General features: G+C 41.4%; 1 protein-coding gene across 4 annotated transcripts in view; it reads right to left on the bottom strand.

Moving 5' to 3' along the window:
- Positions 1 to 25,378, bottom strand: part of DYNC1I2 (dynein cytoplasmic 1 intermediate chain 2) — a 1,851,236-nt gene that overhangs the window by 1,153,102 nt on the left and 672,756 nt on the right. For all 4 annotated transcript variants that reach the window (XM_044075529.1, XM_044075531.1, XM_044075530.1 and 1 more), the window contains one exon: positions 3,199 to 3,314. In XM_044075529.1, the coding sequence (XP_043931464.1) occupies positions 3,199 to 3,314 (116 nt within the window). The remainder of the gene's footprint in view (positions 1 to 3,198; positions 3,315 to 25,378) is intronic.

The following is a 25,378-nucleotide window of genomic DNA, read 5'->3' as shown; positions in this document are numbered from 1 at the left end:
TCTCTTTACTTATGTTACAGATGTGTCACCAAAGACTGGACTGGAGACAGCAACAGGAGGATGGCATGATGTCTGTTAGCATCATTCAACCATCAGGTAACTAGCCAACTCAGAAGGAAGCTAGTTCACAAAGCAGGTTTGCTGAAAAGGACCCTGAGGGCAAAGTAGGCATGTATGATTTCTGACATGAGCTGTGCTCTCCAGTGGAGGCGTTTGCTGTAACAGTGGTCTCCAGCCTGTAGCAGTTGACATACTTCATATCAAAGAACCCAGGGACACTGACATCATGTGCCGCCAATCAAACCACATCAGTAAGGACAGCTGCCTTACAGCATCTTGTAGTGGTAGGGCTTCCAGTGTTGCATCTTCACACAACTTTCTGTGGTGTCACTATTACCACTATATAGTCATCAGCTGGATTTCCAAAATTTTGCTCACATGTATTTACAGGATCGTCTGCCTAGAAGGCCCCTACCAGTGGTTATATTTTTATAACTGTCATTGTAATGCTGAATACAGTTATGTACTACCGAGAATACATACAACTTGTATCCTGCTTATGTAATTTCCATATGTACATTTCACTAACATTCAAAATATGACAAGAACTATGCATAACACTGACTACTGTTGTGGTGGTGTGGGCATTTCTCATTTCACTAGTGTGTATCTCTTCTCATTTGGTATGTCTACATTGTCAATAGGTGTGCACACAAGCTTGGTCAATGCAAATATTCCTTCCTGCATGTTGTTTCATGTACCTGCTTTGTTTTGTAATGTTCTTTCTTCATACTTATGCAGTTTTTATTTGTGCATTGACCCGCCTTGTTCACTCATTTGTATCACACATACCCTTGCTCTGTTTGCTGTCTACTTTGTGCTGCATTACACATCTGTATATTTTCCACTCCCTATGTATCTTATTTTTCCTGCTCCCTTACAACAAAGTCCTATCCTGTTCACTTCCTCCCAAGTCTGTGTCATTCCACTTTCTAATTATTCCTACTATGCATGTCTATGTTCACTACCCCAGCCCACTTCTCCTTTCCTGTCACTCCTGTTCCTTACACTGCCATGGTTTGCACAGTGTTCCCCACACATGCCTATAACCATGCCACAATTGTAGTTTTTTTTAAACTTTGCTGCTGCAGACAGCTGTGCACCTTTAACATGGAAATATGTTTACTTACTGATGTGCTGCATGCCTAACTTTGTTTCTGCTATGCACTCTTCTGGTGGTATTTTACAGTCACACTACTCACACTTTCCAAAGCAAAGTTCTAATCTTTGATATTGCTCGGTTTGGTGGCCTTGTACAACTCCCTGTTTTGCATTCACCTGACCTCTTTACTTATTAAGAGATGTTTGCAGGCTATCATAGCATTTCTTTCTTGAAGGGTACTGTTTGCAGTTCTTTTGTAGAGATTTTGGAATCTCTCCCAAGTACTTTTAGGATTCTGGAACTATAAAGGGGCACAATTGTGAACAGGTAAGTACATCCTAACTAAACATACTACAGACCAGCACCAGTATGGCAAGAAAAAACAAATATAATCACAAATTAACAAATATGCAATGCAGCTAATTGTAGAATATTTGTCAGGGTTATATTCTTGACAGGCTAAAGAAACAAACCAGATTCTTCGATGGTTAATAGCACACCTGGAAAACTATACAAGACAATTGTCATCCCAAATTAAAATTCAGATACAAATCTATTAAGGTGCTTAAACCTAAGCACAGTTGCAACAAAAGCTATATAAGTAAGCTATTACAACATGAAACCACAGTGAATGCTTAGATTATCTCTGGAATATTTGATTCATTAACAACAACTCCTGTGGTGCTAGTCAAGTGGAGCATCTTGTCCCATTCAAGCAGGCAACACCTGAAAAACAGACCACACACAGAGCTTCTTTTCTGCTGCAACTGAATTTTTGGTATTCAGTGGAGTGATTAAGGTACATTAAACATGATAAAATTACTTTAGGGAGAACACGAAATGTGAAAAGGTGCATTTCTTGTTCAGCTGAAAGGAGCTCACATTTAATTTTTTTTTTTTTTTTTTTTTTTTTACACACGCAACTTTAAACAACAGCTGTCAACCCCCACAAGTAGTCCAAAAGGTGAAACGAATCTACAGGGACCTCTTAAAAACTGGCTGGTGAATGGACTCTTACACAAACTGGGGGAGAAAGTTCCATGGCCGGAGTGGGGGGATTTTGACAGCAAAAACAACAGACATTCAAGGCTTCGACATAAACTCTAGGAAACCCCAACAAGCCCAGGGACAATGAACACAAAGATGAACAGGTTGTATGGGATGAGAAACTCTGTCAAGTAAGAGGAGCCCATATGATGCAAGATTAAATCCACCAGCACAAGAATACTGAAGGCAATATGCAAATCAACAGCGGTAACTGGTGTTGACTCTGCAGAACAGGAGCAATATGCTGGTATTTTAAAGTACAAGCAAGTACAGTGTGGAATTCTATATCACTTGTAATTAATCAAATTCTCTGTTTGACAGCCTTAAGTACAAGAAACTGAAATAGTCCAAATAAGATGACAGCAGGACATATACTCACAACCAGTTCTGCACTTAGGCTGAGTCTAAAGAGTGTACACTCCATCTGAGATAACTGCTCACAGTTAATCACATGGTGACATGTTGTTTAAATTCAGAGTTAATGCATTCATAAAATAGTCCCAAAGCCTATTTATGGGGTGGAAGGTGGCACTTCTGAGAAATACAGGCCTTTTAATAGATGCAAAAGAAACTTTCAGCAAATCACCAGTTCACATACTACACTGTCTGCTAGGGACACTTAACATCACTGTCCATGACTGTGCAATGCTTTTACTTAGCTCAAAAAGATTCCCATACCAGTTTTTGTTGTTAAACTTTCTTGCCTCCCTTTACTTTTTTGCTTACTTTATAACCAGAAGAAAAACATTTTAATCTAAAGAAATGCATGCAAATGTGCTAGTCAGTGACATTAACATATATATAAATATATATATATATATATATATATATATATATATATATATATATACTTCGCTAAAAGAATTATTCATATATGCACTACAAAATGTAGTATGACATTCTTACACCTTCTGATATATACAGAACTGTCTGACCTGTCTTGAGAAAGCCATTTGCAGGTGTTTGTTAAATAGAGTAGAGTCTGTTACCTTCTTTTTGCTGAGTCACAATAGGTGTCTGAGTCTCCTTGGTGTATGTGACAATTTCACGAGGTGGAAGGTCAACCTGTGTTATTTTGGCCATGCCCAATTTAACGAGACCCCGCCTAAACAAAAAAGACAACATTAGTGCTGCAAACCAAGTCAGCCTTCATAACTGTCGACAAAATCAAATTTTAAGTCCTAGTTCTTACAAATATTAAATGAAAAAAAAATTAAAAAGCTGACAGCATTACCATGCTTCAAAAGTGTTGCTGTCTAAACCAACCTAACATTAAAGAGGCAGAGTTTCTGTGTACAGTGTCAGCAAACAGGGTTTGGCTAGCGTAGTGGGTACAGGGCTGGTTAAGAGGAGGGGATAGAGGTTTGTTTTGCCAGAGGCTGATTCAGTACTTAGGTGACAAGGGAGGGATGAAAACAAGTCACTGAAGGATCTTGCCTTGGTGGTGACTAGGGAAATAACCAACAAGGATTTATACAACAGGGTGTACATGCAGATGAACACTGCAGCACATATTAGAACATGGGGCATATGTGCTTTAATCACTTTACAACTGCATTACACAGATCACAACAGGAAGAAATAAAGTTCATGTTAACTCCTGTACAGTAATTTATTAAGATAGTCTGCTTGGTAATGGAAAGTAGTGGGCAAAACAGTCCAAAAAGTGAGATAGCAAGTCATGTAAGGTGGGGAAGGAGAATGCGGTCGGGACCAGGTCTTGAAAGATGACTGATGGCTGAGCAAGTATTAACAACCTGACTGAAAAGACAGTCCAGTGGCATTGCTCATTCAGACAGCAAGCTCTGCATTGCAGTGATAAATTCACAGGATGCTATGTGTTACATCTAGTTCACACTGCTAAATCAGTGTGAAATGCATCTTACGGAAGATACTTTATGTGGTACAAGTACTACTACCAGTCTACCTCTTAACACAAGATGTTGGCTGATATCCATGACTGAAAAAAAATTCTCCAGTGTCTGTCTGCAATCACACAATGCAAATTACTGCCTAACGAAAGGGTGGTCTGAGTGAACTAAAACCAAACCACTGAGAACACAGACTGAAAATGACCAATTGCTAGAATCTTTTGGATGTTTGAAAAGAGTTAAGTGAAAGTAACTTAACAATGGACGAGTTCATAACTGTGCTTTAAAACAGATTTAAAGTGATTTTCTAATATTAGTAAATACTTTGCTGTACTCGATGATCTAAGTGTCACATTGCATTTTCCCCCTTTACTGTACTTATTTGGGAGATTTATTTATTTATTTTTTTACTAAAAAGCTTTGTAAACTTTTAATTAAACCATTGTATGAAAAACATTTAAAACTGAATTTCTTCTCTGAAGAGAAGTAAAGAATGCTCCCTAATGGTTAAAGGCACTGTTCGGCAATGTCTGCATCTCATGCCATGGTGCAAAGGCAAGCTGAAAAACATTAAAAAAAAATCATTCTAACTGCACAAAAGATACAGCTAAGTAGAATTTAATGCAGTCTAATACCCAACTGGATTTCCAAACTAACCATTTACTGCAAGTTTGTTTCCCAATCTGAAAATAATTCTGAATTTTTGAACACTGTGAAGCTCCTATATCTCTAGCTCACAGTATTCTGCTTAATTTCCTTGGATAATTTTAAGTCATTCTTCCTTCCAACAACATCGCTGGATCAACAACATTTTGCATCTCCACAGTTCATACAAGCCAGAGGTACACTGTATTACTGAAACCTGCAATGAACAGGTAAATAAATGCCTGATGGCTTACCTGGAACTATTCTGACTTCACCTGCCCAAAACGTAACTGTTACACAAAAATAGCAGAGCTCAAAAACCTGTTGGCTGCTTCCTGTAATACTACATAAATGACTGACGCACTATGCTACATTTCTGACATGCTTTGACATTATGCATGACAAATCTAATACTGATTTAAGTCAGTTTAAGCACTGTGACACTGACAAACCAAAGTCTGAAGAGTGGCTGAGGTACTGAAGAAGCCAAATGGTGGTCGGGGGGGGTTGGCTACTGAGTGAGTGATGCTAATTCTCCATCCCCAGAGAAGAAGCCATAGTCTGGGAGTTTTCTGTTACTTGCAAGTGGAAGCAGAAATGATCAGCAAGGAACCAAGAACATAGGCTTGGCATTCCTAAGCCAGTGATGGCAGCTGCCTCCGACTATGTTTGATTAAATATACACATAGGTGTGAGGATAGTAAACTACTACAGTGATGAGGGTGCTCAAGTTAGTACTCCAGGTATGGGTTACGGATACCAGGAAATGCCCTAGCAGATAAGATCAGTGAGGCTTCAAGATTAGCCCTGGCAGGCCTGCAGAAGTGCAGCAACAAGGACTGAGGCAGGAGAGAGTATCCCTTATGAGAGCAGCCTGCAGGTCCCATGGGCTGTTAGTCAGGATGGTTGGGTGAAGGGACAAAGTCACAGAAGGCTGATGGCTCTCCGAAGGGCATAACACCAAGCAACCTCAAGTCGGTTGGAGATGATCATGCCACCAGTATAGAACAAATGGGCTAATAGCAAGTGTTTAACAAGGAAACACTTACAAGAAAAATGATCCAAGTCAGTTTATCCATCATGACGTGAAGCACAATCTCAGACGTGTTTGGAAGGACAAGAACTAAATAATTCATGCTATCAGCCTTACAGTCTAAAGGTTTGGGAGAAAGGTCATCCTCCAATTCTGGGTTAGGCAGTCTACACTCTGAGATAACTTTAATGTTTCTTCCCTTGCTACACTTAGCAGGAGGAAAAAACAATTAAACAGAACATTATTAGGATAATTTCTGGGTTGTCTCAGATATTTTGTAGTACCCTGTGGATTAGGGGAATGGGAGGAAAATCACAGGTCTGTCTGGGAAACAGAGAAGGCATCTGTTGTCCAGGCCTCTACTGTGGGCACACTGGTGCAAGATATGCTTAGTTGTCTGTTTTCTGGAGAAGCAAAAAGAACTACTTCTGACGTGCCCACTTGTGGAATAAGTAGAACAATACTTCTCTCTTTAGTATCCATTCTTTGGAGTTTAGTGTTGATCTGATTAAGCTGTCCGCCAAGATTGTTACTCAGTGAAGGAATGTATTAAGCCCTGGGTGTCAAAGTCCAGCCTCTTGCACCACTTCCTATACCTGCATGACTAACCTGCAGAAGAGAAAGGAGTGGGCCCCTCCTTGCTTGTTTCTGTACTACATCATTGTGGTGCTGTCTATTCTAATAAGAAGCCATCCTGAATGCTTTGATGGCTAGAATGACTGCCATCATCACTTTGATGTTTATGAGGTTTTTCAGGAAATTCTTATCCAAAGTCCTCTGCCCTCTTATATCTCTAACATGGGGTCCGCATACAGAGGCAAAGAAGTCTCTTGTGAGACTCAAGAGTCTCTGGCTCCACCATGAATGGTATCCCTTGGCTCAGGGAGATAAATCTTATCCACCAAGCCAGTTCCTTTTTAACTGAAGAAAGAAGAGAGATGCTCTTCATTCCCAGGTACTAATTTCTTTCCAATTGCACCTCCAGCAATTGTTGTCGACCTGTAGAAAAATTCAATTCTGAAGTATACTCGAGGTATAAAAATACCTATGCAAACACCTCTATGCAAGAATCTTAAACCTTCTAGATTTTTTTGCATACTTTAGAGCCATACACATATCCAGCCATTGTTTATTTTGTGTACTGCCTTTCCATTCTAATTTCCCAGTCTTTTCTAACATCTTTAGATTGATTCTTATTATTATCATGCATTACTTTATATTCCTAACTAATTATCCCTTTGCTGCTGCAACTTCCATTCTAGACTCAGCTGTAAACTCAACAAGAGCTGGTCTTTCATTTTACACTCCTCTATCCCTTTCTCTATGCCTATAATCAGTTATCAATACCTTCTAGGGAAGGCAGTCTCCAACCTGCTGTCTAAACTTCGGCTTGGCCTCATCCCACTCTATGACTTTTCCTTCTCTAGTTATTTACTCCCAAGACCTTGATTCCTTTACTAATTTTCTCCAATAAATTACAGTTCCCTCTTGCAAATTTTCTGTGCCCCTATCTACTTGCAGTCATCCCTATCGGTAAAAAAATCTCCTTTCTCAAAATATCTTCAGTTGCTTTGTTGAAATAATACTCTGTATGGTGTCACTACCCTACTTCAGCACCTACATCCTATTCTCTTTTTACTTTGAGAACCCCTTCCATTTTAAATCATTTCTTTCCATTTTGATTTGTAGTCTTCTCCTTGTGTTATGTGTATGAGCCTTACCTGTGTAGCTCTTTAAATGTGGCAATCCTAACCACCTTGTTCTGTGGGGAGAAACAACTTATACCATTTCATTTTTACTTTCCTTCTCTCTCAAATAATTTCTCTCAACTCTTTATTAATTATGTTGTACTACTACTATTCCTCAAGCTGATAAAAATTACACGTGGCCTGTACAGAATATTAAGGGAACTAGAAACATTTTCACCTGCTTGATTCTTAATATGCCTATTCATAGCTAAGTGCTTCCATAGCATCTCAGTTTTTATATTATCTTTTGTTTAGTTTCTCCCCACATATTCTCAGCTGCATACTAGAATCCTTTTCAGTCCAAACACAAAAACACTCCAACTTACCATGTCCCTATAAATATTTAGATTTGTTTACCGAGAGTGTCTGATTGTGCATTGCAACATCCTTTTTCAGTGGAAGCCCAGGGAGAAAAGCTCCAACAATACAAAATACACAATACACACAGAACAAAATCACATATATGAAAATAGCCATAAATTGACAAAGGGAAGAAAAAATCGAAAGCACTGTTTAAGTAACTACATAAGTAAAAAGGAAAAGCAAATTAACAGTTTACTCATGGTTTACAAAATATTAATATTACGTATTAGTATTATTCAAATAGGTCAGTAACAGCAGGAGAATAAGATGAGAAATGCAATAGATAGCAGTTGAAACAGAGTTGGATAAAAAGAATGAAAGGATATAAAATAGGAGTGAGATGAAAGGGTGAAAGAGATGGGTGAGTTAACAAATGACAGCAAAGAGTAAAAAGAACAGAAGAGCGTGGAAGTGTGGAGAGTATTAAGAAAAGAAAGACAAAAAATTATGATGACTGCGGCAAGCTGAAAATATGGGCAGGAGTGGATGAATATGACAGAGGAGGAGGAAATAACAAGATTGGCCAAGAGAAGAAGAGCAGAAAAAAAGCCAAGCATGTTTTAGAAAATTCTTTAGATGTATGAAGTTGAAGGAGGAAGTTGTATAATATGAATGAGAAGACAAACTCAGCAAGACTGAGGACCGCATATGGTAAATCATGCAGTTGGAGACAGATTTCTTTGCCAAAGCATATGAAAGGTTAAGCTTAAAAATGGTCAGTGGGCCTTCACTTCCTTTTATTCTAAAGCAGGGAAATGAAATTTTTATAATGTAAAGGCTAACTTCTGGTAATTAAACTGTAGTGGAACAGTAGTGTAGGGAAAACAGTAACCTCAAAGGTGTGTTAAACTCCAGGTAAGGATGGACTTTCCTTTAAAGTAATCCTCATGAACTCTCAGTCCTTCAGTTCCCCAACCCCTGCTTCCAAGTGCTTACGCCACAGTCTTTGTTATTTAGGTACCAATTTCTAGGTCTTCATTTCTATGGCTTCAGACTGTTCTTATCTACATTTTTTTCAAAGAGGAGTTATGCCTCATCCTGTGGTTTTCAACCACTTACATCAAGGATTCAATCCTTACACATTTCACTCTGAAATGGAACAACCGCGGTGGTCAATTACAATTATATTTTTTAACCTAATTTTTAGTTCACAGACATACAAATAAGCATGATCTCTCTTCTTATGTTCTCATTTAAACAATCACAACTGAGATCACCACCACCATCTTCCCTTACACACTACTCCAGACAGACCTCTTATCCTTTTCCTGTGCACTCTTCCAACCTTTGTTTTCAGCACCATCAAAAATGGCTGCTAACCTCATAGATGGTTATTTCTTATGGAGTCACCTTTTATACTAACCTCCCCCTATTACCTTTCTAGATTTTTGTACTCCCACCTCTTCACCTTTATGAGACAGAATCCACATCTTTCATGCACTTTTAAGTCTACTAATTGGTTAGAGATGTCTCTCAACATATACCCGAACCTGGTTCGCCTCCAGCTGTCACACAATACCAAATCCGAAAAGTACTATCAAAAGCTAAAAATACTGCAACGATGGGTCCAGACAATATTACAAAGCCATGGAAAGAGTTATCGTGGAACTAATCAATCAGGACACACGGAAAGTACAGTTTTGTACCTACCATAAATGTAGATGTCCGATAGGTATGCATCTGCAGTCATAACATATGGGTTTGTCCTGCCTCAGGCAGCCCTTCGGTCGGCCGGATTCCAAAGTCTGGGTCTGGCCTCGGCTGATGTCGCATTTTCCCTGACGTCAGAGCTTCTGGGGTATAAAGGCATCAGCCGATGCCATTTTCCTCAGTGTTTCTTGCCCCAGATGCCAAGTGCCCTCTAGGAAGGCTAAATTTGGATAAATGTAGAATGTTCCAAACAGTAGCAAAAAAAAAAATATATATATATATATATATATATATATATATATATATATATACATATATACAAACAAACAAATACACCATAACAGATTCCCCCAGCTAGCTGAAAGAGGGTAAGCACCCTAGGAATACCACAGAGGGAAGGAGGGTGGGTAATCCTGACTGCAGATGCATACCTATCGGACATCTACATTTATGGTAGGTACAAAACTGTACTATGTCCTTCAAGGATGCATCTGCAGTCATAACATATGGGTAGAATACCATAGCCAAACTGGGGGAGGAGGTACTAAGATAAGGATGGTGTAGTTAAGATCCCCTGTAAAACTGCAGTTGCAAAGCCTGCTCGGGATCTGGAGTATAAAGGTAGATTATAATGCTTGGCAAATGTATGCACGGAGCTCCAAGTAGCAGCTTCTAAAATGTCCTTGGTAACCACCCCTCGTAGGAAAGCTGTAGTGGTGGCTGTGGCCCTTGTGCAATGAGGCCTGATATTATCAGGAGCTGTCTTTCCATGAAAAGAGTAGCAAAAGTGAATGCAATTTCCTATCCATTTTGAAATTGTCTGCTTGGAAATTGCTTTTCCTTGCACCCCAGTTGCATAGGCTACAAAAAGCTGGTCAGTTTTTCTGCTGGTTTTAGTTCTGTCCAGATAGTAGCGTAGTTGTCTGTGTATATCCAAGGTGTGCAGGAGTTTTTCTCCTTTGTTCTGTGGGTTAGGGAAGAACGTAGGCAAATGAATAGCTTGGTTCAAGGATACCCTGGATACCACCTTTGGCATGAAAGTAAGACTGGTTCTCAGAGACACTCTATCCTGGTGAAAAATAAGGAAAGGCTGCACTGCCATTAATGCCTGTAACTCGGATACTCTTCTTGCTGAAGTGATTGCCAGAAGGAAAGCAGTTTTCCAAGATAAAAACTGTAAGTCTGCTGATGCTGCTGGTTCAAAAGGAGGTAGTGTCAATTTTACCAGCACAAAATTGAGATCCCATGCAGGCAGAGGGGGTCTCCTTGGAGGTTTAACATTTTTGATCCCTCTCAAAAATTGTCTGAGTAGAGGGTGAGAGAAGATAGGATGATTCATATTGTATTCTGCTGAAATTGCTGAAGCATGAATCTTAATGGAAGAGTAAGACAGGCCATTGTGGAACAATTCTGCTAAGTATTCTAGGATGTGTGCTAGGTTTGCCACTGTGACATCTGTGCCCTTTGATGTGCTCCAAATGAGGAATCTCTTCCATTTAGCTGAGTATGTCTTCCTTGTGGAGGGTCTGCGAGCCTCCAGGATAATGTCCTTGACCCTCTGAGATAAGACAGTTTGGTTTGGTTTTAAGCAATTTTCCAGGCAGTTAAGTTGCAGTGTTTTCAAGTTTGGATGCAGGGTCTTGAAATTGTTCTGCGGTAGAAGAAGAGGCCATAGGGGTAGAGGCCATGAGTTCGCCTGAGACATGCTTCTCAGTAGCGGATACCAGTGTTGTCTTGGCCAGTCTGGAGCTATTAGTATCACCTTTGGCTGTTCCTCCTTGATCTTCAGTAGAACCTTGTACATCAATGGGAGAGGTGGGAATGCATACACTATTAGGGCATTCCAGCTGAAAGAGAGAGAGTCCACCCTCCAGGCTTTTGGGTGGTATGTCCTTGAGCAGAATTTCTTCAGTTGGTGGTTGAGAGGGGAGGCGAACAGATCTATCTCTGGCAATCCCCATTTCTTTGTTATGAGTTTGAAGATGTCTGGATGCAGCATCCATTCGTGAGCATCCGTGGTAGTCCTGCTTAAGCTGTCTGCTAGTGAATTCTCTTTTCCTGGTACAAATATGGCCTGCAGCTGGATATTGAGATTCAGGCCTAGGTTCCACAGATCCATTGCCATCCGGCATAGTGGGTAGGAATGCATGCCACCCTGTTTGTTTATGTACCACATGACCGTGGTGTCGTCTGTCCTTATCAGCAGATGTCCTTGCTGGAGGAATGGTTTGAATGCCTCGATTGCATGCTTCACTGCCAGCATCTCCTTTTGGTTTATGTGCAAGTTTAGCTGTCCTTGAGGCCATAGGCCTTGGATACATTTGTCCTCCATGTGTGCTCCCCATCCTAGGTCTGAGGCGTCCGTGGTGATGGTCTGCCTTGGTTTTGGTTTGTTGAAAGGCAACCCTCTGTTGGACTGGCAGGCCTGAGCCCACCACAGGAATTCCTTTTGAAGGCATGGAATGATTGGTATCATGGTTTCTAGACTGTGTCTGTGTTGAGACCATACATTCCTTAGGTACCATTGTAATTTCCTCATATGCAGCCTGGCATGTGGGATCAAGATTATGCAGGATGCCATGAAACCCAGGGCCTGCAGGACTTTCCTTGCAGTAAGCTGAGTTTGTCTTGTCAAAGTCATGAAGTAATCTGGCAGTTGTTTTTGTTTTTCTTCTGTGAGAAAAGCCATCTGAGTTATTGTGTCCAGATCCACACCCAAAAAGGTTATCCTTTGGGATAGCACTAGTCTTGACTTTTGGATGTTGACTGTGTATCCCAAGGCCTGTAGCAGGTGTATGACATAGGCCAAATCCTTTATCAATTTTGTCTTGTTGTCCGCTTGTATTAGGCAGTCGTCCAGGTATGGGTAGATTTGAATCCCCTGAAGTCTGCAATGTGCAATTACTGATGCCAGGCATTTCGTGAATACTCTGGGCGCAGTAGATAAGCCAAAGGGTAATGCTGAGAATTGATAATGCTCTGATCCTGCAAGAAATCTGAGGTGTCTTCTGCAATCTGGTCGGATAGGGATGTGCAGGTATGCCTCCTTGAGATCTAGAGTCACCAGCCAAGACTCCTTGCCCAACATGGGAAGAAGTTGCTGTAGGGTCAGCATTTTGAATTTTGGCACAATGAGATATGTGTTCAGTGCGGACAAGTCGAGAATAGGCCTCCATTGGTTTTCTTTTCTTGGTACAAGGAATAGTCTGGAGTAAAATCCTTGGCCTTGTTCCATAGATGGTACCCTTTCTATCGCTTTCATCTGAAGTAAATTTTTGATTTGTCTTAAAGCCTCTGGCTTCTGGTTTGGTGGTAGGTTTGGCATTCCGCTCCTTTTTGGTAAAGTGTGGAAGTGAAACCTGTATCCTTTGTCTATTGTTTGCAATGTCCATGTGTTCTTTGTAATGCAATGCCAGTTTTTTGAGAATAAAGCCAGCTTTCCGCCCAAGGGAGATTCCAGTTGTTCCCTGGTAGGCGGAATCAGAGTCAAGTCATTGTGTCTCTCCTGTGGTAGTGGTTGTAGTTGCAGCTGTGGCACTACTCCTCTGGTTGGCAGGCTGCCACTGACAGCCCCTATAGGCACCCTTTGATTGACCTCTGCCTCGAGGGCGTCTATTCCTGCCCCTCTGTGCTGTGGAGGTGTCTGGAAAGGACCAATTCTTGGAAGGCCAGTTTCTGCTGAACCTTGGAGGTTGGACCTGTAGAAATTCCTTTACTGTTTGCACAGATTTTGCTTTTTCTTCCACTTTCTTTAAAATCTCCTGTGCAGGGGAGCCAAATAAACTTTGTTTCTCCATTGGAGCATCTAGGAGTTTAGCCTTGACATGGTCTGGCAGGGATTGCTCTTTAAGCCAGGCATGCCTACGAATTACTGCCCCAGTCATAGCTGATCCAAATGAAGCCTCCAGTGCATCATAGCCACATTTTAAGAAATGATTACTGACCTGCTGAGAGTTGTGTACCAAATCCTGAAGGGATTTACGGTCTAAAGGTTCAGGAGAAGAAAGCTTCTTATTCAGCTGATCTAACAAATATTCTTGGTACTGTATCATATGGAATTGACAGTTTAATGCCCTGGAAGAAAGAGTAGCAGATATATAAACCTTTTTACCCCATCTCTCTAATGCTCTAAACTCTCTTTCAGAGGGTAGGGGATTTTTGGCAGTGGCAGCTGCAACACCTTTTGGGCCCTGTGAAATAGTTTCTGGGTCTGTAGCATGGGCTTTATACAGGTGGAAGTGAGAATCCGGGACCCTGTAATATCTGTCAGGTTTGGCAGGGGCCGGGGGAAGAGAATCAGGTGCAGAACTAACATCATTATACACATCATCAATTACAGTTAGCACTGGTGGTATGGCTAAGGGCCTATGCTGGGGCAAATGTAAAAAAGTCCTTAGCCTTTTTCTAGAATCAGAAAAATCCTGACCCTGCCATTGAATGTGTTCCCTCGTAGAGTGCAAGGTCTCCCCAAAGGAAAATTCTTCGGGGGGGGAGGCCGAAGGAATAGAATCTTCAGCATCTGAATCCTCATAAGGAGAATAGGCCCCTTCCTGATGGTCTGACAAATCAGATCCATCCGTGGAGTAATCAGAGGAGAGAGGTTCAGAGGGATCAGTCCTAGGCCTTTTGTCTGGTGGAGGTTGGGAGGCCCTGTCTGGGTGAGGTTGGGAACCCCTAATCAAGGATATAAGGTCCTCAGCAAGACTGAGAATCTGAGAACTTGAGGAAGGCCTCTGAGAAGTAGATTTGGCAGGTAAAGCTTTTGAAAGTTTGGCAGCTTTAGCCCTGGAGAAGGCCTTAATAGACATTGAAGCTGGGGGCCTAGCTGCCCCACATGCAGGTGTAGAAATGTCCAACGGAATGGTGTCGGACAAATCTTGAACGCTAGCTTCGGTAGGGATTTCTGAAGCCGACTCAGCCGGGGCCTCTCTGGCCTCGGTTGTCGGAGGTATGGATTCTGTCGTAGTAAGAACCGAGGGCCCGGTTTCAGCCGAAACCGAGACACTCGCGGTAGGCCTAGCCGTGGTTTCAGCCGAAACCGCGGGCCGCGAGTGTCGGTCCTTTTCCCTGCGTTTTTTGGCCAAATGCGTAGTCGGGGTCTCCGACGGCATTTTATATGCAAAAGCGGATCCGAAAAATTCTTCTGCAAACTCCGACCGACGTCTAAGAGTCCGTCGGTTGAAGGAGGCACAGGTTAAACAAGCTGATACGTCGTGGTCTGGGCCTAAGCAAGGAAGGCAGTAAGAATGGAAATCCTTATGAGGTATTTGTTTCCCACAAGTTAAACAATTATTTACTTTGTCTGACATCGGCTGAGGCAAGAAAGAGTCCCCAACGGGGTACTTAGCTTTTTTCGAAGTCGTCGGTAGCTGAAATCTCTGGATCTGACCGACCGGCACTTGCGAACAGCTTCTGCTTCGGGCACCGCGCGGCAAGAAAGACTGGGGAAAATGGTGTCGGCTGATGCCTTTATACCCCAGAAGCTCTGACGTCGGGGAAAGTGCGACATCAGCCGAGGCCAGACCCAGACTTTGGAATCCAGCCGACCGAAGGGCTGCCTGAGGCAGGACAACCCATATGTTATGACTGCAGATGCATCCTTGAAGGACATCCTCCAAACACTGGACCTATCTCAGTTTAGATTTGGCTCAGACAGGTCATGCTTACTCAGCCTGGTGGATATTTTTTTTTTTTTTTTTTTAAATGGTCACTAAAGCAATGGAAATAGGCAAAACAGTACACATTACATACCTTCACCTGGCCAAAGCTTTTGATACAATCCCCCACTCAGGCATAGTAGAAAAGCTAAATAAACAGGAAATAAATCCCCTATACCACCCACTGGCTTGCCATCTGGTACACAGGTAGGAAGCAGGAAATCAAAATATGGGAAGTTACCTCCATAAACATACCAGTCACCAGTGGAGTCCCCCTAGGTTCTATGCTGGGAACTCTCCAATTTGCCATCTACCTTTCTGAAATAAAAGCCGATACAAAATGACTCTGGCTAACTACATTTGCAGATGACTGCAAGCTAGGAGCAGTAACTGAATCCCCAAATGACTCAGACATCCTGCAGGAGGGTTGGTACTAAATACATAACTGATGCCAAAATCACAGACTGAAACTAAATGTCAAAAAATGCATTAACTGTATCCCTTGGGAAGTCATCTATCCCAGGGAGCTACCACAATAACTAAATAAACCAAAGATTATCTATGGTATGATCCCAGTTATTCTCATTAGAGGGACTGTATAATTATCAAAATTCTTCCCACATTCCAAAGACATGCAGTAAGTAGACTGGACACTCTAAATGGGTCATAGATGCATGTGTGTGTGTCTGCTCGCGAGTGTGTGGTATGTTAGCTAGCCACCCTGCAGTGCAAATCTTGGCTCTAGAATGATTGTCACTGTTGAAGTGACACTGATCTCATGTGCAAAAATGGGAAAAAGGGGTAGTGGATGGATGGGTAAGTAATATCTCTAATCAAATGGGATAGGTTAATTCTAGCACAAAAAGGAAAACTGGCTAGGCTTAAAATGGTCCATAAAGACAGCTAGCTTTGTACTTGGTACATGAACCTCTTAGTCTGGTTTTGCAGGAGTGGTCTGTCTGTGTAAAAAGATGGAATGCTTTACTGCCACTATGTTTTAATGACAAATCAGACATCTGAGGTATACAAAGTCATGTAGCTGAAACTGATAGATGTAGACTTTGGTGAATTATAATGGCAGTGGTTCAAGTGGTATTTTCTGGCTGAATGTTCTGAAATGGTTACTTCTGCTATTTAGTAACCAAGAAAAATTCTACCAACCACCTAGGCAAGGCTCCAGACACAGCTTGTATTTTTAACACTTTTGTTCTTTAATAGTAAAAACGAGAACTTCATCAGAAAGTACAGGTCAAATGAGGAAAAACAGTTTAAAAAGGGAGCCAAAAAATTACATGACTAAATAGTACCACTCACTAATAGCGGGTGTTGTCACAAAAAGAAGTACTTGTAATGAAATTTAAAGTGCAAGTGAAGAATAATAAACTAATGTCATATGATAATGAATGATAGTGTCACTAAGTTTGGTTTGTGTTCTACTACACATTTGCTGTTCTTGTTAACTCTATTTATCATGAATTTTGATTCACTTCTTGTAGGAAAAATGTTACAGTTTACTCAAATTTAAAATATGCACACATTTTGCTTTATTAAGCAATATATTCAATTTAAAGCAATCTTATAGATGAGTATACATATAACAAATTAGAAAGATGATTCCAAAAGAACATATGCATTTACATGTGTTTGAAAACAAAAAAGGGTATGGGGGTGGAGCCATGGTTTGAAAATCACCCAAGGCCCCAAAGTGCACTTAATTCACCACTGACAACATGCAAGTGGATAAAAAAAATAAAATAAAATCATTAATACACAATATTATAATAATCAAAATGAAAACACAAAGTAGGCAATACTGCGGTATTTGTTAAACCACAACAGGACCAAAACAAGCTCCTCAAGGAAGAGCAAACCTGCCTGGTGGACAACTCATTAACAGGCCTTACAATAAGAGAAAGAAATTGCTGTCTAAGAGTAAGAAGGAGTGAGCCCTAAACTGGAAACACTCCCTCCTCAGCTTAAACAAGCAAAGAGACCTTCTTGTAAAGTCCTCCAAAGCAAACTACGAATCCAAATTAGCTTCCTCAACTAAGGACAACCATAAAGCGTTCTTTAGTTACATCCATAACCTAAAAGGAAAGGCTCAGATTTGTACTGAACTGGTAGTTAATGATATCACATATAATGAGCCTGTGGACATAGCTAACCTGTCGGCAGACAGGTTCTGTGAAAACTTCACACCCTTGTCCCTGCCATACGTACACCATGACATCCCTACCACCTGCCCCCTACCTTGTATCTCTAAAGAGAAGGTTGTAAATGCCCTCCCTAAGGCCAAAAATACAGTATCTATGGGACCTGATAACATCCCTGGCTGCATCCTACATGGGCTCCAACAAGAACTGGCAACACCACTGGGTACTCTTTTCAATCATAGTCTAAGCACTGGCTTCGTCCCAGTTGAATGGAAAACGGCCACCATTATTCTGTTGCACAAAGGTGGTGTTTCTACTGACACCGGGAACTATAGACCTATTAGCCTGACTAGCCTTATCTACAAGGCCATGGAGTGAATTATCATGGAGCTTATCAACAAAGATATATGTAAATCTCCAAACACTTGACCCTACACAGTTTACATTTGTCAAAGGGAGATCATGCTTGTTACACCTGGTGGACTTCTTCGAGACAATCACCAAGGCCCTGGACAAGTGGAAATATGTGCAAACAGTCTACCTCTACCTACACTTGGCTAAGGCCCTTGACACTATCCCCCACTCAGGCATCATTGACAAACTCACCAAGCTCGGTATCAACCCTTATATAGTTAGAAGGGTCGCTAACTGGCTTACTGATGGAACACATACTCAAAACAGGGGAATCCACATCCAACAGCAGACCTGCAACCACTGTGTTCCACAGGGATCAATCTTGAGACCTCTACTGTTTGGAATCTATTTCTCCGACATACAATCAAAAACGAAAGGTCTGTCCACCTTACTTTATGCCACTGATGATCTGACGTCAGTCCTCAAGTGACAGCAACTGATGCAGAAATACTAAGTCTCTGGTATTGGGGCTGGCCGAGGGCTACCCTGGCAGGGATATCCCAAATGTGATGACTGCAATAGTGAAACACGAAGAACATCTAAAGGTCTGCGGTTGACAAAGTTTGCTAATGATTGCAAACTGTCTTAAATAAATGATTGGTGCTAAAGTCATGGCCTTAAATTCAATGCAAAAAATGTATCATCATCCCTTCTGGTAAGAGCAATGTTCCTGCTAACTACCACATCAATAGCAACAACTTAAGTACACACTCAGTGGTGAAAGACCTAGGCACACAGTTTGACAGCAACCTTACCTTTGATCACTGTGTCTCCACAGTGGTAAGAAGGGCATTCTATATAGCTCATCTCAAAAGTAAGGGCATTGCCACCAGAAAAAAAAAAAGTTATAACCTAACTGTACTCATCAGGCCAAAAATTGAATACAACGCCCCTTTTGGTATGTACCTTTCCAAGCACCAGCAGCAGTTGGAGAAACCACAAAGGTGCCTCACAAGGAAAATTCAGGGTCTTCAGCATCTGTCTTATATGGACTGTCTGAAATCACTGTCACTTTATTCTGTTTCATACAGACTACTCAGAGGCGATCTCTGCCTTGCATATAAGGCAAACTCGGACTCTGCTTTACTGGAAATGCTGCATATCCGCAAGTCAAATGGAACACAGGTTACTCACTCTAAAGACCTTAACCTGGTATGTGACATTAACAGAACCTGCTGGAGGGACATATTTGTCTCCCAGAGGTTACCACACCTTTGGAACAGACTCCCACTTCATGTCAAACAGAGCACCTCTTTGGCCATCTTCAAACACAATCTGGATGATTGGATGGGCAACTGTAAATTCTCCCTGCGGTTTCACCTGTGTCCCTCTTGGACACAAGCAGTAGGTGCTGATCGTGGAAATAAAGGTAGAACTTGGCTAGACTTGTAAGGGCCCTTGGGCCATTAGCCTAGTAAATTCCTATGATACTTACTATGATTCTGTAAGTAATGAAAACTGAAGTAAATAAAATGGCAAGTGAGCCACCAGACAGAGTTACACTTTTATTAAAACAATAATAAAATCCAGAAATCACATCTAGATAAGCGCTTTTGGGTCCAAGCCCTTCATCAGATAACATACAATACACAAACTTGAATTTAAAATGCTATCAAGCAATCATCTGTTAGTTTTGGACCCTCCTCCTCTTCAGTGCTGGATTCAAAGGTACAATTCCATTCAAACCAGGAGCGTTTTCCACCCCTAGTCGAATAATCCATTTCAACTCATTATATTCAGTGTGTGGTTAACTAAATCTCCACCCCTAATGTTACCCAATCTGTAGAACCATGAACAAAAATACATGATCTGTATTCATTTTTATGTGCTGATATATGGCACTGTGTATATTTTTCAGTCATACATCTGACATATGCTTCAATACCCTATCTTTTAGTCTACAGTTCGTTTTCCCCACATAGAATGAACTACATTTCTGGCACACAGCCAGATAAACTACATTCTGTGTTTTATAATCCGCATAGCCATTTAGAAAATATCCCTTGCCTGTTATAGGATGTATACGTTTGTTCCCATTCATGACACGACAGCAAGTCTTACACATTGCCTACAAGCAAAACTGCCTTTATGTTGGGATATGTCTTTATATTTTCTATCCAAACCTTGTTCTTGACATAGTATATCTTTTAAATTTTTACTTCTTCGAAAGCCAAATGATGGTGTTATGTCCAACAATACTACCTATCTTTTCATCTGTCAATAATGACAATTTCACAAATACCCCCTATGTCATTACTATATGCAAACAACATACGTACTCCAGCATTGTCCTTTCTAGCACTATTGACATTCCTTCCTATATCTTCTGTATGTCCTGACTTTGCAGAAAACAATGGTTTGGCAGTATTTATTCTATTATGTCTACACTCAGAAATTACTTTGTCAAGTTCTTTATTTTTATAACCTCTATTCCACAGATTGAGTTTCAAATTAATAAGTTCCTTGTTAAATCGTCTATCCTCAGTACATAGGCTTGAAATCTTGTGAACCTGTCCTCTTATTATATTATTAAACGTATGCCTGGGATGCATACTGTCGTATGCCAAAAGGTGACTTCTCCACATTCTTTTTTACATAAAGATTTCTGTATGAGCCCATCTAGACTCTTACTAATACGGACATCTAAAAAATCTATTTCAGTCTCAGAACATTTCATTGTAAATCTCAGGAAGTCTGTTGTAGTTTCTAGGTATCTCAAAAAGATACCACATCATTATATGTGCCTTTCCACAGAAAAAAAACACATCTACAAACCTGACATAATAGCACAAATACGCATTCCATTCATGGGGAATATTAAATATTACCGATTCTTCCCAGTAGGCGAAGACAAGGTTTGTGTATGAAATGGCACATGGTGTGCCCATCACAATGGCTTGTCTTTGCTGACAGTGGTTTCCCTGACATAAGAAAATTATATTTTCCAACACAATTTTAAGCAATGCACACATACGTTGACTTACTTGCATTTATGTCTAACCTTGCTGTACCCATCAAACCATTTTCAATTGCTGTTATACCATATTCATTGCTTATGACTGTAAAGAGATTATTCACATCCAGTGTAACAAACATATAATCTCAACATTCATTCATTTGTAAATGTTCATATAATGATATCAAAAATTGAGCTGTCTCTTTCAGTATCCTAGGAAACAATTATAAAAAGAAGTTATGTCTTACCATAACGTTCCATCTGTATTGTTGAGCTTCGTTCAGTCATTACACATGGGTATCGGTTCCGACCTCGGAACAAAGCCGGCCATTTTCCAAGCTCGGGTCAGCTTCAAACTCTCAAGCTAAACTCTTACCCACAATCCCCCTCTCCCTGTTACCTCAGACTGAGTTTGCAAGTCACAGAAGGTAGAGGCTACCTCTGGTCAAATAACCTAAAAGAACCGGATGGTGAGAACCACTAGAAACCACAGGAGGGGAAGGAGGGAGGGTCGTAATGACTGAACGAGGATCAACAATACAGATGGAACGTTATGGTAAGACATAACTTCTTTATCTAATATTGTTAATGCTCGTTCATTCCTTATGCATGGGACAGAGTCCCCAGCTACCTCTATTCCTGGGAGGCTCTCATGGAAGGACATTCCTGAGCATCACAGAACCGAAAGATGCTCATCCCTGGAGGCCAAGTCCAATTTGTAATGATTGATGAAGGTATGAAGCGTAGCCCAAGTTGCAGCTGCACAGATATCATGTAAGGAAGCTCTGGCATGGAAGGCAGCAGAAGTTGCCACCGACCTTGTTGAATGAGCTTTCATGGTAGTAGGCAACGAGATATTGCGTTGTGTATAAATGAAGGTCACACGGTCCTTCAACCATCTAGCTAATGTGACCTTAGCAACAGCAGATCCTAATCTAGGCCCAGAAAAAGGCAAAAATAACTGGTCAGATTTACGAAAGGGCTCAGTCCTGTTTAAGTAAAAATGAATTTGCCTGTGGATATCTAGGGCATGTAGGCAATACTCTCCTCTGTTTGAATGATTGGGAAAGAAAACTAGCAATTCAATGGCTTGATTAATGGACATTTCAGAGATCACTTTAGGCAGAAAAGATGGATTAGTTCTCAGAGACACTCTATCTCTATGAAAAATCAAATAAGGACTCGATACATAGAGCCCGAAGCTCAGAAATACATCTGGCAGAAGTAATGGCAACCAAAAAAGTACAGTTTTGTACCTACCATAAATGTAGATGTCCGATAGATATGCAACTGCAGTCCTGACATATGGGTTGTCCTGCCTCAGGCAGCCCCTCGGTCGGCCGGATTCCAAAGTCTGGGTCCGGTGTCGGCTGATGTCGCCTCTTCCCCGACGTCAGAGCGGCTGGGGTATAAAAGCATCAGACAACGCCATCTTCTTCAGTGTTTCTTGCCCCAGATGCCAAGTGCCCTCCAAGGAAGGCTAAATTTAGAGAATGGATAAAATTCCAGACATGCACAATAGTAATAAACAGATACACCATAAAAGCTATCCCCAGCTAAGTTGGAAAAGGGGTAGTGGACCCAAAAAAGTAAATTACAGAGGGGTAGGAGGGAGGGTAAACCTGACTGCAGTTGCATATCTATCGGACATCTACATTTATGGTAGGTACAAAACTGTACTATGTCCTTCAAGAATGCAACTGCAGTCCTGACATATGGGTTGAATACCATAGCCAAGCTGGGGTGGTAGGATCTAAGAAAAAGATGGTGTAGCTAAAATGCCCTGCAGGACTGCCGAAGCAAAGCCTGCTCGGGATCTGGAGTATAAAGGCAGGTTGTAGTGTTTGGAAAATGTATGCACGGAGCTCCATGTAGCAGCTTCTAGAATGTCCTTTGTAGCCACCCCTCTTAGAAAGGCTGTGGAGGTGGCTATAGCTCTGGTGGAGTGTGGCCTGATATCGGCTGGCACACCTTTTCCATGGAAGGAGTAACAGAATCTGATGCAGTGTCCAATCCATTTTGAAAATGTTTGTTTGGAAATTGCCTTTCCTTGCACTCCAGCAGCATAAGCTACAAATAGTTAGTCAGACTTTCTGTTGGCCTTTGTTCTGTCCAAGTAGTAGCGTAATTGTCTGTGTATGTCCAAAGTGTGCAGCAGCTTTTCCCCTTTATTTTGAGGATTGGGAAAGAAAGTAGGCAGGTGAATTGCTTGATTTAGAGACACCCTGGATATCACTTTTGGCATGAATGAAGGATTGGTTCTTAAAGAAACTCTGTCCTGATGAAAAATGAGGAATGGAGGTACTGCCATGAGGGCCTGTATCTCCGAGACTCTTCTTGCTGAGGTAACTGCCAACAGGAAAACTGTTTTCCAGGAGAGAAATTGCATTTCTGAAGATGCTGCTGGCTCAAAAGGAGGAAGAGTTAATTTTTCCAAGACGAAGTTGAGGTCCCATGCAGACACTGGTGGTTTCCTGGGAGGTTTGATATTCTTTATCCCTCTTAGAAACTGTCTTAGCAAAGGATGTGAAAACACAGGTGGATCGCAGTTGTATTTTGCTGAGATTGCTGAAGCGTGTATTTTTATGGAAGAATATGAAAGGCCACTATGAAGCATTTCGGCCAAGTATTCTAGTATCTGTGGCATGCTTATTACTGATGCATCCTGACCCTTGTTGGCATTCTAGGTGATGAATCTCTTCCATTTGGCTGAATAAGTTTTTCTGGTGGAAGGTCTGCGTGCTTCCAGTAAGATCTCTTGAACGTTTTTGGAGAGAGATATATGGGTGGAAGTCATGGGACCCTCCAAGCTGTCAGCTGCAATGTTTGCAGGTTGGGATGAACCGTCCTGTATTTGTGCTGAGTTAGAAGCAGAGGCCATTGAGGCAGGGGCCAAGGCTTGGTGCGAGATATGCTCCTTAGTAATGGATACCAGTGCTGCCTTGGCCAGTCTGGAGCTATCAAAATACCTTTCGGTTGTTCTGCTTTGATCTTCAGTAACACCTTGGTCATTAATGGTAGAGGTGGGAATGCATAGATTGTCAGAGAATTCCAGCTGAATGAGACAGCATCCATTCTCCAGGCTTGAGAATGGTGTGTCCTCGAACAGAACTTCTTCAGATGATGATTGCGGTGAGAGGCAAAGAGATCTATGTCCGGCCTGCCCCATGCATGAGTTATTTGTGAAAAAATGTCGGGATGCAGCATCCATTCGTGCGGGTCCAAAATGTTTCTGCTTAGACTGTCCGCCAGAACATTGTCCTTGCCTGGAACAAACTGGGATTGCAACTAAGTTCAGTTTCAGGGCCTTTTCCCAAAGAGTTATTGTTAGTCTGCAGAGGGGGTAAGAATGAGTGCCTCCCTGTTTGTTTATGTACCACATGACAGTGGTGTTGTCGGTCTTTATTAGCAGATGACCTTGTTGAAGAAATTTTTCGAAGGCCTCGATTGCATGAATCACTGCCAACATCTCTTTTAGATTTATGTGCAGATGCATTTTCCGGGGAGTCCATTGCCCTTGCATGCATCTGCCCTCCATGTGCGCCCCCCCATCCATGATCTGAGGCGTCTGTTGTTATGGTTTGACTTGCTTGAGGTTTGTTGAAAGACATGCCTTTGTTTAATTGACTTGCTTGTGCCCACCACAAAAATTCCTTCTGGAGACATGGAATGAGTGGTATAATTTCTTCTAAAAGTTGTGGCTGTGTTGAGACCATAAACTTTTTAGGCACCATTGTAGTTTTCTCATGTGTAGTCTTGCCAGTGGAATCAGAAGAATGCAAGATGCCATGAAACCCAGGGCCTGCAGGATTTTCCTTGCAGTCATCTGGGTGAGCTTAGCTAGGCCTTTGAAGTAATCTGGTAATTGTTCTTGTTTTTCTTCTGTGAGGAAAGCCATTTGTGAGTTTGTGTCCAGTTTGGCTCCTAGAAAAATTATTTGTTGGGATGGCAGTAGTCTTTATTTTTGAATATTGACTGTGTATCCCAAAGCCTGTAGTAAGTGTATGACATAGTCCAAGTTTCTTATCAAGGCTTGTTTGCTGTCCGCTTGTATAAGGCAGTCATCCAGGTAAGGGTATATTTGTATCCCCTGGAGTCTGCAATGTGCACTTACTGAAGCCAGGCATTTCGTGAATACTCTGGGCACAGTAGATAAGCCAAACGGCAATGCTGAGAATTGATAATGCTCTGACCTTACAAGAAATCTGAGGTATCTTCTGCAACTGTGTTTGATTGGGGCATGCAGGTTTGCCTCCCCTTGAGGTCCAGAGTAACCAGTCAAGACCCCTTGCCCAGCATGGGAAGAAGTTGCTGTAACGTCAGCATTTTGAATTTTGGCACAATGAGAAAAGTGTTTAGAGCGGACAAGTCCAGTATAGGTCTCCATTGCTTTTCTTTTCTTGGAACAAGGAACAGTCTTGAGTAGAATCCCTGACCTTGTTCCTGAGGAGGAACCTTTTCTATTGCTTTGATCTGTAACAGGTTTGAAACTTGTATGAGTGCCTCTGCCCTTAGATTTTGTGGCAGGTTTGGCATGCCTTGTCTTGTTGGTAAGGTATGGAAGTGGAACCTGTAACCTTTGTCTATTATGTCCAGAATCCATTTGTCCTTTGTTAAAACGTGCCAATTCTTTGAAAATAAGGATAATTTTCCGCCTAAAGGTGCTTCTCTTTGAGCCT

Source organism: Protopterus annectens, chromosome 6.part1 (genome assembly GCF_019279795.1).
Source record: "Protopterus annectens isolate FY-2018-M chromosome 6.part1, PAN1.0, whole genome shotgun sequence".
Lineage (NCBI taxonomy): Eukaryota > Metazoa > Chordata > Ceratodontiformes > Protopteridae > Protopterus > Protopterus annectens.
Note: the sequence above shows the minus strand (reverse complement) of the source record. Positions and strands in the feature narration are given on the sequence as shown.